General features: G+C 41.3%; 1 protein-coding gene across 1 annotated transcript in view; it reads right to left on the minus strand.

Annotated features, from left to right (window-relative positions):
• LOC126471008 (mediator of RNA polymerase II transcription subunit 16) overlaps positions 1–17083 on the minus strand; it is a 289195-nt gene that overhangs the window by 110869 nt on the left and 161243 nt on the right. The window contains exon 8 of the mRNA XM_050099062.1: positions 995–1153. Within this exon, the coding sequence (XP_049955019.1) occupies positions 995–1153 (159 nt within the window). The remainder of the gene's footprint in view (positions 1–994; positions 1154–17083) is intronic.

Here is a 17083-nt window from a genome sequence, read left to right on the forward strand (position 1 = left end):
ACAGACATTGTTGCATCATCGATCATTTTTCCTGTAAGGTGGATCACAGTTCAGTTAGGTAGTTCTCTTGTGATTTTATGTTGTACTGCAAGATGTTCATACTTTGGCATCTGTTTAGTTGTAGATTTTCTTCATGTGGTATCCGCCAGAGCCCAAATGATAATATCAACCAGTTCAAGAAGTGGGCACCCAACAATTTTTTTGAGGTGGTATCTGGGTAGTGGCAGGTATTGTGGATAATCTCTGTCACCACCCCCAAGCTGGCTCATTTTGTGAAGGGAATGGGAAACTGAGGGGCCGCAGTTTGCATCCAGACATTTCCAACCCCACCACCCATTACAGTGGCTGCAAGCATAGCAACAGTTTTGGAGTGATACAGGAGGTAACAGCCAACTTATACACGATGCTAATCCAAGCAGAGCAGTAGTCATCATCAACCTGCTGAAGATGGCAACAAGCCTCTTTGCTGGAATAGCGTGGAGAACTTAGGATGTGACTCAGAGAGATGCTCAAGAATTGTACAAGTTAGAAATGTGGTAGGAAAAGATCAGATCAGAACATTTATGACATTAACGGCTGAGTACTAGCTCAGATTGGACAAAACTGGAGGAGTGAATTATATATGACTTTTTGGAATAAATAATCTAATACTTAGCCTCAAGTTATATCAGGGAATCATAAGAAACGTAAATCAGGCTGGTCAGTCAATGGCCTGGGTCCCAAGCCTCCAAATTCAAGGCCTGGGTCCAAACCACTGAATCACTTCATTCAGTAGTCACAAAAGAGCTCCTGGGTTACAAATCTCTGGCCTCACTGTCTTTAGCCAATCATACCTACATCTTTTTTTTTTTTTTTAACTGATAACAATAATTTTACACGAGAGATAAACAGTTATAACTAAAAGAGTATTCCTTAAATTACTAGAATACATTTTCTATTACCCAGAGATAAATTGCAATTTCTGGGATAAACTACATGATGAATGTATTATTACTTGTTTCAGAGTATCTCGGAACAGACAATGTATTGATCCATCACTCAGTGCCACCGTAATGTAACCTACTGGTGGGACAGCAGATACAAGTGACACCTTTGATGTTGTCACACATACAACTGGGCACTGGGCTACGTAATGGCACTGGTGCTGCCAAACCTGTGTAAATGCAAAGAAACATACTATTTACCATAAAAGTCAGCTATTACACTCTACGTAAACAAAATTGACTGACAATAAAACACACTTTTCTGGACAATTTGAACAACATAATCAAACTTTGAACTACACTAAAATGAGTGGTAATCGTAAGGCAGGTAATCAGTACAAAGACCAGCAAAAACTGGCACACATGCACAGGCAAATGTATATTATTAAATGGGAAAAAGTGTGAGTACATGTTGTTGTTACTACTACTACTACTACTACTACTACTACTGTAGTAGTAGTAGAAATGTTCTCATGTCAATAAGTTAAAGAGATCTTGTACATTCATGTGGTGTAAAAGTGCATCATGTCAACACTGTGGCAGGCCAACACAGAATCACATGACATACCAGGCATGTCAGAAGGAGATCTTTTAGTGTGCCTACAGCCTTCATTAAGAGGAGACATCTTATGTATAGTATTACTGTATATATTTGGCACAAAGTATTCTAGTTGACCATGTGCTGCAACTCAGCTTTAGAATTATTTCCTTACCTTATGTGTTTGAAGATGTCCTACCATCATAGCATCTGCTTTGACCAGAGACATCACATAGTCTCAAGGTTACATACATTCCAACATGTATGCTCCATGATACCCAAGTCCATTCCTTCACCAAGGACACAACATGGTTGCACAATAGTTGTGAATCCGAGAACATGAACACTGATGTAGTTTCCTGTCCATGGATTAGTGACAGTTTACCTTGGAAACTGACTCAACATTTTCTCATCTGACGGGCCCTAGGGAAATTAAAAACTCTGCTAACCTTGTCGAAAGAGACTACTTTGTTATCTGTGGCAGTATCCTGTTACAAGAACTTAAGCTTCTAAATGTATTTCCTAGGCATTATGTGATGGCCACGGTCTATATATTTTGTATGTCCTTTTTTCATGGTATGGACCTGGTTCCATCTGGTGGATAACAAAGCCTGGCCACACAAGACGCCTCGTGGATAAGTACCTAAAACAAGAGAACATAAAACATATGTTCCCAGATTGCTCCCGAAAGTTAAATCTCACTGGCAAGCATTGAACACAGTTAACTGGATGACTGCAGCCCTATGACTACCTCTAAGGACCATTGCTGATATCCAGAAGGTACTTGTCCAACAACACAGAGCATTATTGCAAGCTGTCAAAGCTAGCCTAATCCACAGTATGGTGAGTTGTTATGCATTCCGTACCGCCATGCACGGTCATCACAACATGTCCTGACATGCTGTATGCATCAGGCACAGTGGCCCCACAAACAGTAAGTGGTATCAATAGCTCACAACTGATTTTCTTGTATTCCTTGTTTTCCATGTCATGTTTCATAATGTTGTCAGTTCACCTTGAGTGCACACATTATAGCCCTGTCTCATACTGTTTTGAAGATCTTCATGATTCCTTAACTTACAGACATAGTGTACAGTAACAACAACAACTACTACCACTACTACTACTACTACTGCAAAGATTCCATGCACAAAACAATGCAAAACGTTAATCAAGGACAGCCAGTACAATAACAGTTCAAAACAAGAAAGAAGAGATAAGTGAGTAAATCATGGTAAATACAGCAATGAATAACATAATGAGTGCTGCTAAATTTGTTTCAAAGTTTGCATCTGTTTCATTATCAGTAGCTTTCTAGTATCTCTTTGCAATCACTGTGACTTGTTTTAGTTAAAAAATTAAAAGAAGTTTTATTTTACTTGCTCAAGAGAGGCACTCACTAGTATAGTTTTATATTTCCTGAATTTGTGTGAGCATGATCAGCTGGTAAGGTAACTTGAATATTACACACATCAAAAAAAGTTTTGCGTCACCCCGGTTCCCAGAACTCCTGAAGATAGATGTTGACTGTGGATATTGTATCACAGACAAAGTCCCTTTGACTGTTCAGAGATGTCACTAAACCCACCCAAAGATGTAAACAACCATGCCTGAGCAGCGCCCATTAGATGGACAGGGTCCAACAGCCATCGGTTCCAGTCATTTCACCGGGAGCGAGGTGCACGGCTCGTGTTGTCTGTAGTTCAACCATGCCTAGATGGTCAATACTGCGATTAGATTGCATCCGTATTGTTACTTTGTGCCCAGAAGGGCTCTCAACAAGGGAAGTATCCAGGCATCTTGGAGTGGACCAAAGCGATGTTGTTCAGACATTGAGGAGATACAGAGAGACAGAAACTGTCGATGATATGCCTCGCTCAGGCTGCCCAAGGGCTACTACTGCAGTGTGTGACCGCTATCTATGGATTATGGCTCGAAAGAACCCTGACAGCAATGCCTCCAGGTTGACTAATACTTTTCGTGCAGCAACACAACACCGTGTTACGACTCAAATTGTGCGCAATAGGCTGCATGAGGCACAACTTCAATCCCGACGTCCATGGCAAGGCTCATCTTTGCAACCATGACACCATGCAGCGCGGTACAGATGGGCCCAACAACATGACAGATCGACCACTCAGGATTGGCATCACGTTGTCTTCACCAATGAGTGTCACATATGCCTTCAATCAGACAATCGTCGGAGATGTGTTTGGAGGCAACCCGGTCAAGCTGAATGCCTTAGACACACAGTCCATCAAGTGCAGCAAGGTGGAGGTTCCCTGCTGTTTTGGGGTGGCATTATGCGGGGCCGATGTATGCCGCCGGTGGTCATGGAAGGCGCCGTAATGGCTGTACGATACGTGAATGCCATCCTCCGACCAATAGTGCAGCCATATCAGCAACATATTGGTGAGGCATTCGTCTTCATGGATGACAATTCACACCCTCATTGTACACATCTTGTGTATGACTTCCTTCAGGATAATGACATCGCTCAACTAGAGTGGCAGGCATGTTCTCCAGACATGAACCCTATCAAACATGCCTGGGATGGAGTGAAAAGGGCTGTTTATGGGCGATGTGACCCATCAACCACTCAGAAAGATCTACACCAAATCACCGTTGAGGAGTGGGACAATCTGGACCAACAATGACTTGATGAACTTGTGGATAGCATGCCACGATGAATACAGGCATGCATCGATGCAAGAGGACGTGCTACTGGGTATTACAGGTACCGGTGTATACAGCAATCTGGACTACCACCTCTGAAGGTGTCACCTCGCTGTATGGTGGTACAACATGCAATGCGTGGTTTTCGTGAGCAATAAAAAGGGCGGAAATGATGTTTATGTTGATCTTTATTCCAATTTTCTGTACAGGTTCTGGAACTCACAGAACTGAGGTGATGCAAAACGTCTGTTGATGGCTGTATTTTAAAATGTTAGTACATAGGGTTGTCTGCTGCTGTTTTCGTTATCATCACACATTCATTCAATTAAGAATCAAATATGACATCATTATGCTGATGTTGATAAGGTTCATGACCAGTAGTTAATGTTACTAGTTGAATGCAGTGAAATTCTTACTTTTCTTTCATTACATGAAAGAAAATTAAGAAGCAAAAAAGCTGTTACAGAATGACTTTAATAAATTTTATTTGTCCCTCTCCTGCATGTTCATACACAATCACAATGAAATGTTTTACGTTTTTTTCTTCCTGCCTTCTTCTACTTCTTCTCCTCCTCCTTTTTTTGTGGGTGAAGATGAGATGATTTTTGGTAAAGGGATACTATTGTAAAGAGACAATTACATATTTGACTCTTTTTCCTTATGTTAGCTGCCAAATACTTTTTGAAAGTGTATTTGAAAATGACATCTCCTCAAAGGGAACATAGGCATACTTAGCAGCCTCCATCAGTTATCAAAATGAACTTCCAAATCATGGTATGGAGAAACTGATCAGAGCCCATTAATGGTTAGGTTGGTTTGTTAATTGGTTGATTTGGGGGAGGGGCCAAACAGAGAGGTCATCGGTCCCAGCGGCTTAGGGAAGGATGGGGAAGGAAGTCAGATGTGCCCTTTCGAAGGAAGGGCAACCACGTAAAACCTAAATCAGGATGGCCAGACACGGGTTTGAAATGTCGTCCTCCCAAATGCGAGGCCAGCGTGCTAGGGGAGAGTATGATGCAGTTAAGCTTCTGATGTTCTGAGCAGAGTCCAAGCAGCACTATTAAGAACCTAAAAATAGTGAGTCTTTTCAAATGGCCTATTATCTAGATTTTGGAAGTCACTCCGTCCCTAGGACCTGTATGGCCAATGGCTGCAAGATTTTACAAGAACATCTGTGAACACTTCAGCATCAAGAGGAATACCTGTAACTGAAATGAATTTTATACCACTACAGCACACAAATGATTTTGAATACAGAATTTTGCGTGATTTATGACTGAAAATTTCAGCTGATGTGAAGCCCCTCATGTGCTGCAGAGCCTCTACATGTCACGGCATGGAACAATGTTACTGGTGCCTCTTCCTTGTTGCTTTCTGTACACAAGTCCACAGAGTAGCAGTTAAGAGCTGCTGGAAGATGCTGATGCCAGGTGAATGTGCAGGTCACATTTCCAGTAGCCACTGCTATTTTTGGAAAGAGGTCATCACATTCCTTGCCATATATGACCAGGAACTTTTCTCCTGAAATAAGGCTTGTAGAGTTACTTGAAGTAGTAGTACAGATTTGAGCTATAATATCTCTTTGCTGTTTAGACTGCCTGCAATACTGGGGTGCTTCAAACTGTCACACTAGGAGTGTGCAATGCTGTTCAACAATGAAGTCTGTCTGTGTGGCCACCACAGTAGTGTCTTAACATGTCTTGTAGCCAACATTGTAGGAGAGGCTGATGACAGACTTGTCCAAAAACATTTCATTGTCACTCAGGGCACCAGTGAAGGCATTCACACTCCCACTGGAGTCTGGTTAAGGTTACTGAACAATGGACATTGATGCACATCATCAATCAAGCATACAGCAGACTGCACTGAATTGTCGATACAGACAATGTTGTAGTGCTTCACTGTTGAGCCAATAATGCGGACAAAGTTGTATGGTCTACTACAGTCATTCACACAAAATGGTGCTCATCTCATACTGTGGTCACATTAAATGATATAATACTTGCTTGTCATTCCATAAGAACCCACTTCTACCCATTACTTCCAGACGTGTCCCTTGTCATACAGCATGCCTTATAAGCTCACAGGACAAAAACTTAATCACTCCTAGAGAAATCACCTGTGTATTGCCACCGATGGACTCACCTGGATTCAGTTAGGAAGCAAGTCCAGAAGGTTGTGCAGATAAGTCACATACAGGTTAAGCCATTCACTGAGGATTTTATCACAAATTTCACCAAATTGTGAGGATGCTGATGTCAGTGTTTTACCTGCTGATCTAACGTGTCTCACAGATTTTCTATCAGGTTCAAGTCAGGTGATTTTGCAGGCAAATCAGGATTTAAGAGGGTAAAGAAGTATTCAGAAAACTAGCCACAGATTGTTCCAGCCCAGTGGCCTATGCTGTTGTCATCTTTGTGGGTCTGTGTGAGCAATGGCCTCTTGTGAGGTGACTGACTACAAATGTTCATCGCATGCAGTTTCTGTTGCACCTCTCTAACATGTTTCTAGGCCACGAGCATTACACCACTGCCTGTAGACACGTTGAACAGTACGCCGCGAAATCACCAACAAATCCAGCAGCTTCACACTGTATAGCCATTACAATGGCCAAACACAATTTCCCACTCTATCTTGTCATATTTACCCATGTTTATGTATGATGTCTGCTTGAAACATAAATGTCCCACTGATTGCTTCTGCCTTATGCTCATATACAGACAGTGTGTGTGCACTTGAGCACATGACTTGATCACTGTGCCATCTGTAAAGGCTTGCCAATTCAACTATGTGTGAACACTGGGGTGATTCGTATTTTCCCCAGTGACCTTATGAATTGAAATGCCATACTACGACAATCACATATCCCTACCTTGCATTGTTAAAACCAAGTCACATCCTGATATTTCACTATTTGACACTGATAAGGTATCTCAAACTTCCTTTCACATTTCCAGTTTGATTAATAGCTTTACACTAAATGAGCTAAACTTTCACATCATGACAGTCCTACTCCATAATCTGCACTGTTAAAACCCAGTCACATACTGATTTTGCACTGTTTCACACTGAGAAGGCACTTCACACTTCCTTTTACATTTCCACTTTGGTTAAAGGCTTTTCACAAACCTTTAGTCACAAAAGTACAGCACTGTTGGACTCAAGATGTACCATATGTGATCACTCTGTAATGTAATCACTTATTCCTCTACTCCTTTCTATCCATTCTTTTGAATTTCAATTTATTAAGACTATTCTTTCCAGTTTTTGCAAGTTCAGCAACATGGTATCTTAGTTACATTTGATTTATGCCATCTTTTGCTTGCTACAAATTTCATAGGTGACAAGGTGAGACAGTATCGTACTCTTCTTTGCAATCCTTTAGTAATAGCAAAATGCAAATATTTGATAAATGAATTGTTGAAACCTCTGCTCTATTCACTAGATTTGCCATCCTTTGCTTTCTCGTAAACCCATATCCTATAAAATTTGTGGATGGAAAACAGTCTTAGTACAATGAAAAGGATATTTCAGCTTCAGCTTCAGAGAGATATTCTGGAGATAACCTAGAATCACACTTTATGAATAGCATGTGCTCCCAAAATAAAAATTGGAAAGATTGCACTGGCTTAAAAAATGTCAGTGCATTTTTTATCTAAAGAACTGGGTTTTTCACTCCCAGGATGACAACTTTTTATCTTACACACACAAGTCTGTTAGTCAGTCTTACAGTTGATTTCTACACAAATTCTCAGTATAGGACAAAAAGACCCCCTAAGGAGGTGTCAACTGGTTTTAGAACTGAGTACCTCAGTAGGATACAGAGAGAAATAATGAGTAGAAGTTATCACTTCATCTGTGGTTTATTACTATAAAGAAGGCTTTCCATTATCTTTATCAAATCTTTTCTGACATTACATGAGACACAAGAAATCAGTTCTACAGTTAGCAGCTTGCTAATCACTGTTTGAGATTTGAAAACCTGAGGTCCCCAATAATCAGTAAGTCTTCCCTGACCTGGGGCTTTGGGCAACTTTTCCAGACTCTCCCCATTACCTAAACTTTGCCAGACATTTTCCTTCATCCCTCCTGTCACAAGAGGGAGCCACTGGCTCCAAAAACAAGCAAATTTCCTTACCTGTATACTTTTATCTTCTACCACCACTTGGTGAGAAGATTTTTTTTTTATCAATTTAATTACATTATATTTTCAAAAATTGATTATTTTCATTCATAAATATATATGTTTTTGTGAACCACACTCTCCCAAAAATGTGCATGAAAAAGTAACAAGATGCACTAAGATAGAAATAAGATTTGAAATCCCATTGTACTAATGCATTCCACTGTTGTAATGCCAAAACAAGGCAATTACAACTCTATTTCATAAACTAGATGATAGAATTATAATGAAATATTGACATAACTCATTAAAAAGACATTTTTAATTTTTCAAAAAAAAAGTATTGTATTTACATTTAGTTTTCCAATTCCCTTTTACTACAGTTCACAGTCACTATATTTCTAAATGCGGTTCCATGATAAATAGTTAATTGCTTGTACTGTCATAAAAGTTTAGATTGAGGAAAATAATATTCATTTTACCTTGCAGTAAACTACAGGTAGATATTCAAAACAGCCGCTTGCTCCAATGTGTGGGATGTTGCTTGGAAGCTACATACTTCAATTGGTTAAAATGTTTTTACTTTCCCTAACTGGATCATATCATATTTTCTTTGGAAGAATGTTTTTCCTTTAGTATGTCAACTCTTTCTAGGACAAAATTAACTTTAGCAATCATGGCTCTAGACAAATTACATAATTTGCATAGAACACAACTGCATCTCTGAAGACATAATTGTAGCCAGAAGGTAAGGAAAATATGTAAATTCACAGGAAAGACTACAATCTATTTCTACAACTTTTAGTACGCCATGAACAATTTGAACTGTAGGTGAACTCCAAATATGGAATGTATTTATAATGCCGTTAATAGTTCATAAAATCTGCAACTCCAGGATTAGCCTCTACAGTCACTTAAGATCCCACAGAAACCGAGCTTCGAAGAAGACGACCGTACGCATCAGTGAGTGATTGCCCATTGATAGTTTGTGAATGTTAGGTATAGTAAATAACTGCTCAAAAGCATAACCCCCGTATTCTTGGCCCTGAAAAATGTTAAAGCCACACATATATTAAATCAGGAAATTGGCTTCTTTTCAGCATAATAAGTACCCACGTGGACACTGTGGCAACATTTGGAGTACCATGTACTGTTAGCACTGTGATTATTGTTGCAGTTATCATTGACATTGCAGCAGAGAGGTGCATCTACAGTAGTGCAGGCAACAAAAATACTAGACATAGACCTGGACTATGTTATCTTTTTCGGAAAGTCTTGGTTTTGTGTACAGCATCACAACAGATATAACCATCTGTGTGCATGTTCCAAGGAGAATGAATGTTCCCATATTGCAATTTTAATCATCATATGGGCCCAGCACCTTGCTTGATGTTACAGAGTGCAATCGGAACGTGACAAAATCACATCTGGTTCACACAACTCATTGTTTGCACAGCTGTTGTTGCATTTCAGACATGTTAAATTTGGTGTGTGTGTGTCTGTCTTTAAAATCTCTGAGACATCATACCAGATAATGGAAGACAGCATGTTGCTCACACTGTCCCCACTGACTACAGTTTACCCAGTAGGCTGTTCCAGCAGGCATGACCACCAGTGAGCAGTGGGTACCAGCAGACACATCTGGGCAGGGGAGTGCAAACTGCATATGTACAGGCAGTCAGGGAGCATGGCCGCATGCAGGCAGGGACGGGCAAACTGGTCATGTGTGAATAGTCAATTCTGTGCATAGAACAAAAAGGGGTAGTGAGGAGAACATGAGCAAAGAAACGCACACTAGCAGTATATGTTTAACAGAAAAATTCGATCTGAGTGAAAATACAAATATTTTATTATGTTTGGGACACAAGACATTTCTTTTTGATAATGAGACATGAAATATTTGGAGCGAGGCCCCTTGCTGCCGCAAGATGTGCATAGTGCAGCTGGGATTCTTCTAAAGCTTTCATCCTTTTCATAATGGAAAACAATTGTTGGTAACAATACGTTGAGCTAAACATAAATATACAGTTAGCTGCATTCCTGTGTAGCTTCAAAAACACTTCTGCATGAACATCACAGAAATATCTTAATAAACTGGCTCTGTAGTAATATCTGTCCTTCAGCAGACTGCAATTTTGCAAATTAATCAGTTCTAATTGCCTTTCTGATGGCACAGTGTCTGGTGCAGTGGAAAATAGCATGCTAATTCATTTGAAATCATTTTGTACATTATGCAAGTCCTTAAACTGTCTCAAAAGACTGACAGACTTCCACATTATTTTGTTAATAACTCACGAAACACGAGTCTGAAGTTAATGGTAGTGACGAAATGCTTTTGAAGTATGTTAGGTTTTCTTTAGCAAGCTGCCTTTCAAGTAGATTGAATTTGTCCATGAATGCTTTGGTTTCATCATACATGTTAGGAATAAGCACACCCTTTCCTTGAGTTGACAAATTGAAGTGATTTAAGTGTCATGTGATATCAGTGAAAAGGCCAAGTCTGCAACTCATTTGTCATTGCTACATGCTGACTGCATTTTCGTAACTCGAGAAATTTCCTTCTGACAAGGGAACCTCCCCATCGCACCCCCCTCAGATTTAGTTATAAGTTGGCACAGTGGATAGGACTTGAAAAACTGAACACAGATCACTCGAGAAAACAGGAAGAAGTTGTATGGAACTATGAAAAAAATAAGCAAAATATACAAACTGAGTAGTCCATGTGCAAGATATGCAACATCAAGGAGAATTTGACCTCAGAAGTGCCGTGGTCCCATGTTTAGCGTGAGCAGCTGCGGAACGAAAGGTCCTCGGTTCAAGTCTTCCCTCGAGTGAAATTTTAACTTTTTTATTTTCGCAAAGTTATGATCTGTCCGTTCGTTCATTGATGTCTCTGTTCACTGTAATAAGTTTAGTGTCTGTGTTTCGCAACCGCACCGCAAAACCGTGCGATTAGTAGACGAAAGGACGTGCCTCTCCATTGGGAACTGAAAAGATTTGATCGCAAGGTCATAGGTCAACCGATTCCTCCACTGGAAAACACGTCTGATATATTCTATACGACACTGGTGACAGCATGTGCGTCACATGACAGGAATATGTTGACCCACCTAACTTGTACACTTAGCGAATGGGTAAAAAGATTCTTCTACCTTGCCCGATTTAGGTTTTCTTGTGGATGTGATAATCACTCCCAAAAAAGTGATGAAAACATAAGTGTTTGTCACATAAACTGCAACAAATGAATGCAACAGTCTCACAGTCACACAGTTTTCCCTGTGATCTGTCAAAACATATGTTTTTCACGTTTTCAAATTTTTCCTTGTGTAGGCCGTCAAATCCTGCGTATGTCCAAGCAAATCTGAAAATGTCCTGGAATTTTGGAGAGCGAAGTTGATTATGTGAGAGTGCCTGAACTTTGATAATTGACACACAATCACGTAAACAATACTGCTCTGTGTACCTGTGCAGCTTCGCAAAATAATTGTCTGGAAATAAAAAATTAAACTTGTCACTCGAGGGAAGACTTGAACCAAGGACCTCTCGATCCGCAGCTGCTCACGCTAACCACGGGATCACGGCCCTCCTTAGGGCAGGTTCTCCTTGATGTTGCCTATCATGCGCATGGACTACTCAGTTTGTACATTTTGCTATTTTTTTCATAGTTCCACACAACTTCTTCCTGTTTTCTCGAGTGATCTGTGTTCAGTTTTTCAAGGCCTATCCACTGTGCCAACTTATAACTAAATCTGAGGTGGGTGCGATGGGGTGGTTCTCTTGTGATTAGTAAAAATATGTTGAGAACTTTTACCTCTACTAACTCGTCATACCATACAATGATAGGGTATGTCACTACATGCTGCTTCAAGGTCTTACAAAAATCCCTCAAAATAGTTGCGATTGGCACTGTGGTGCATTAAAAAATTCTCACACTGAACCACGATCTTCATGGTGTTGCCATATTGCACATTTTCTGCACAAAGGACATCCTGGTTGATAAAACAGTGTATACTTGCTATGTCTTTCCCAAATTCAATCTTTATTTTTTTCTTTCATACAACACACAAAACCTTGCTGACTTTCAGCCACTGTGGTGCTCTATCTGTCATCACAGACAAGGCCCTGTCCCATGACGACACATTTCTAATGGATTCACACACCGCTTGAAATATACTGCAATTTATAGTTCTGTAATCTGTATGTATAACATGTAATAGTCCCCTACAACCTGCAGTTCCAAGGTAACAACCCGCACAAACATTATGAGCTACACTTGGTCTGGGACACTGAGGGTTTCATTAAGTGCTAATGAATAAGCAACGAAAGTCTGACCTTTCTCCTGCAGTTGGTTTTCCAGATCTGCAAACCATATCTTGGAACTGTTTGCTTGGAGAGGTAACCTCCTTACATTTCTTTAACTCTCATAGCATTAAGCACTCTGCAATGGCCAGCAAATAGGATTTGAACAGGGGCCCAATTGAAAATGGCAAGTCACTTGTTGCAATGATGTGTGAAATTTTGAAGCTTGCTCATAATGGTGCATCATTTTTATGGGCCTCCTTGTTAGCTATCTAAAATGCACATAATAACTGAAACTGATGCAGATGAAGAACACACAGGTGGTCTACATTATGACTTTTTTATGCCTCAAAATTGCCTCTCGCTGTACGTTATCCTTCAGTGTGACAATGAATTGCTTCCTTGTATCACTGCCCAGCTCATCAAACTGTGTGGTATGAAGGGTCAAGCAGTGACACTGAATATTGTCCTTCCTTATTGCAGTAAGCATATTATGGCACACCAGGCACTCAGGCGATCCACCTTTTTCAACAAATAAGAATTGTTCTTGCCAACGAACGGAAAATAGTAATTAGCTATTTTGAAATGTCGTCATTATAGCTACATTCACTACCAAATGAGAAGCATTAATGTATCATATGATGTCAAGCATTAACAGTACATCCATATGTGCAAGCAACAGAGCAGTGCACAAACGCAGTGCAATGAGACTGCCTGGTGGGTTGCCCATCCAACCTGTGCCTCCCCGTGGGTGCACTGAGGCATGAGCGTGGGTACCCTTGCCCAGTGACCCAGCATTGGAATGGTGTGGTTCAAAGGGTGCTCACTGAAAACATCTGGTCATAGGTTACCTAGAGACTGGCATGCCACCATTCACTAGACACTACGATTGATGAACTATGGCATAGAGTTGAAACAACATATAATGGTATACTCACATCTGTCATGCAACCACACTTCTACTTGATGCTCAACCACATTAGTCATTGTCACTGCCAGGGCTCCATGCACAAAATTTCACACCCTGTATACCCCCCCCCAAAAAAAAAAAAAAAAAACAACAACATTGCTTACAAATTAAATCAAGTATTTTTCTTATTATAATCACTTTGTAATGCTCAGCCGCGTACTTTGGGGAAACATAGTACAGTTTAAAGTATCAGGATAAAAATAAAAGACAACTAGTGATGATTTGAAGATATGATTAAAGAAATATATAATATACTTTTTAATGTCAACTGTGCATCATCAGTAGATATTTCCAGAATGATATTTTCACTCTGCAGTGGAGTGTGCACTGATATGAAACTTCCTGCCGGACTGAGACTCGAACTGGGGACCTTTGCCTTTCGCAGGCAAGTGCTCTACCAACTGAGCTACTCAAGCATGACTCACGACCCATCCTCACAGCTTCAATTCTGCCTGTACCTCGTCTCCTACCTTCCAAACTTCACAGAAACTCTTCTGCTCTTCACGGAAATACACATGCATCCACCCACACAAGAAGCCACATCTCACACACATACGATTACTATCTCGGGGAGCTCAGACAATAATTCAATTGTCACATAGCATACAAGCAGCAATCTGGAGGGGAAGGGGAAGGGGAAGGGGAAGGGAAAGCAGGGGATAAATGGGCGGAGGGAAGAGCGTCATCTGGCAGAGCATGCAGTGACTAGATTGCCAACAGTCACAGTGACAAGAGGCTGTGGGGGAGGGAGGTGGGAAGGGAAGGGGGGGATGGACAGAGTGAAAAAATGAGAGGAATGGAGGAGGAGGACGATAGACAGATGTATTGGCAGAGGGTGGCACACAGAGTGGGCAGGAGACGACAATATGGAGGAGGTGATAAAACAGAGAGGGTGGAAACTGTTAGGTGGAGGCTGTGGGACAGAAGGTTATCATAGGTTGAGAACGGAACAATTATGTGAGCGGAAATGTGTTGTAAGAATAACTTCCATCTGCTCAGTTGAGAAAAGCTGGTGGTGAAAGGGAGGATCCAGATAGCTTGGGCAGTGAAGCAGTCATTCAAATCAAGCATGTTATGTTCATCTCAGTGCTGTGCCAAGGATGGTCTACTTTGCTTTCACCCAAAGTTCGGCAGTGGCTGTTCATCCTGGTTGGCAGTCACACCTATATAAAAATATATATGACATGGCTTCTTTCACAGGTGTAGCCCAGCCTCTGATGGGGTAGGATAAACCTGTGACAGGACTAGAATAGGAAGTGCTGGGTTGGTGGACTGGGCAAGTCTTGCACCTGGGTCTTCCACAGGCATATGATCCCTATGGCAAGGGATTGGGAGTGGCATGGGGATGGACTAGAATGTTGTTGAGTTTGGGTGGTCAACAGAACACCGTGTTAGAAAGGGTGGGAAGGATCTGGGGTAGGATGTCCCTAATTTCAGGGCATGACGATAGGTAATCGAAGCCCTGACAAAGGATGTGGTTCAGTTGTTCCAGTCTGGGGTGGTACTGGGTGATGAAGGGGTCACTCCTTTGTAGCTGGTTCTTGGCAGTGGTGGGAGGATTAGGGGTGTGTGGGGAAAATGGCATGAGAGATCTGTTTGCAGCCTACATCTGGGGGATACTGCTTCTCCATGAAGGCCTTGGCGAGACACTCAGAATACCGGGCAAGGGAGTTCTTGTCACTGCAGATATGCCATCCCCAAGTGGCCAGGCTGTTTGGGAGGGATTTTTTGGTGTGTAAGGGACAACAGCTGTCAAAATGAACATACTGTAGGTGGTTGACGGGTTTAATATGGACAGTGGTGTGATTGGGGCAATCAGAAAGGAGGAGGTCAAAGTCCAGAAAGGTGGCACATTTGGTTGAGGAGCAACATGTGAAGAAGATGGGAAAGTAAGTGTTAAGATTGTGAAGGAATGAGGATGGGTGTCTTGGCTTTTGAGTCCAGATCATTAAGATATCATCAATGAACAGGACAAGGAGTTTGGTGATTCAGGAGGCTAGGAGGTCACCTCTAGATGGTGTATAAACAGGCTGGCATACGAGGGCGCCATGCGGGTGGACATGGCTGTGCCATGGATTTGCTTGTAGGTGGAGGAGAGTAGTGTTTAACGTCCCACCAACTATGAGGTCATTAGAGACGGAGCACAAGCTCGGATTAAGGAAGGATGGGGAAGGAAATTGGCCGTGCCCTTTCAAAGGAACCATCTCAGCATTTGCCTGAAGTGATCTAGGGAAATCACGGAAAACATAAATCAGGATGGCCAGACACCGGATTGAACAGTCGTCCTCCCGAATGCGAGTCCAGTGTGCTAACCACTGAGCCATCTAGCTTGGTGGATTTGCTTGTACACCTTCCCTTTGAAGTAGTAGTAGTTGTGAGACAGGATAAAGTTAGAAAGGAGTATGAGGAATGAGGTAAGAGGTTTTGAATCTGAAGGACGATGGGAAAGGTAGTGTTCAATATCAGTAAGACAATGGACATGAGAGAGGTTGGTGTATAGGTTAGTGGTGTCAACAGTGATGAGCAGTGATCCAGGAGGTAAAGGGATGGAGAAGGCGCAGAGTCCATGAAGGAAATGTTTGGTATCTCTGACATGGGAGACTAGATTATGGGCAATTTGTTGGATGTGTTGGTCAATGAGGGATGAAACTCTTTCATTTCTTTTATATTGGTATAAGCACAACCAACTGTCCATCAGGATGAACAGCCATCGCCAAACGGTGGCCGAGATCAAAGTAGACCACCCTGTCGCACAAGATGCAGCTGAACTAAACACGCTTGGAATTCCCCAAAAGTTACTGAAAAGGCTGTGTATGTAAGGATAATTGATCATTTCATATCACACAGTTTGCTATGAAATGTAGAGTTTGGCTTTAGAAGTCGTTTAATAACTGAAAATGCTATATTCTCTTTTCTCTGTGAGGCACTGGATGGGTTAAACAAAAGATTTCGAACGCTTGGCATAGTTTTTGATTTAACTAAGGCATTTGATTGTGTTGATCACAAAATATTGCTCCAGAAGTTGGACCATTACAGAATACAGGGAGCAGCTCACAATTGGTTCCCCTCTTACTTTAGCAACAGGCAACAAAAGGTCATTATTCACAATGTTGATAACGGCTGTGATGTGGGGTCTGAGTGGAGTACTGTCAAGTGTGTGTGTGTGTGTGGGGGGGGGGGGCCCAGGGATCAGTGTTGGGGCACTTCTGTTCCTTATTTTATATAAATGATATGCCCTCTAGTATTACAGGTAACTCTAAAATATTTCTGTTTGCTGATGACACTAGCTTGATAGTAAAGGATGTTGGGTGCAACATTGGCTCGGTTTCAAATAGTGCAGTACATGACCTAAGTTCATGGCTTGTAGAAAATAAACTAACGCTAAATCACAGTAAGACTCAGTTTTTACAGTTTCTAACACACAATTCAACAAAACCTAACGTTTCAATTTCACAGAACGGGCATATGATCAGTGAAACTGAACAGTTCAAATT

Source organism: Schistocerca serialis, chromosome 3, assembly GCF_023864345.2.
Source record: "Schistocerca serialis cubense isolate TAMUIC-IGC-003099 chromosome 3, iqSchSeri2.2, whole genome shotgun sequence".
Taxonomy (NCBI): Eukaryota; Metazoa; Arthropoda; class Insecta; order Orthoptera; family Acrididae; genus Schistocerca; species Schistocerca serialis.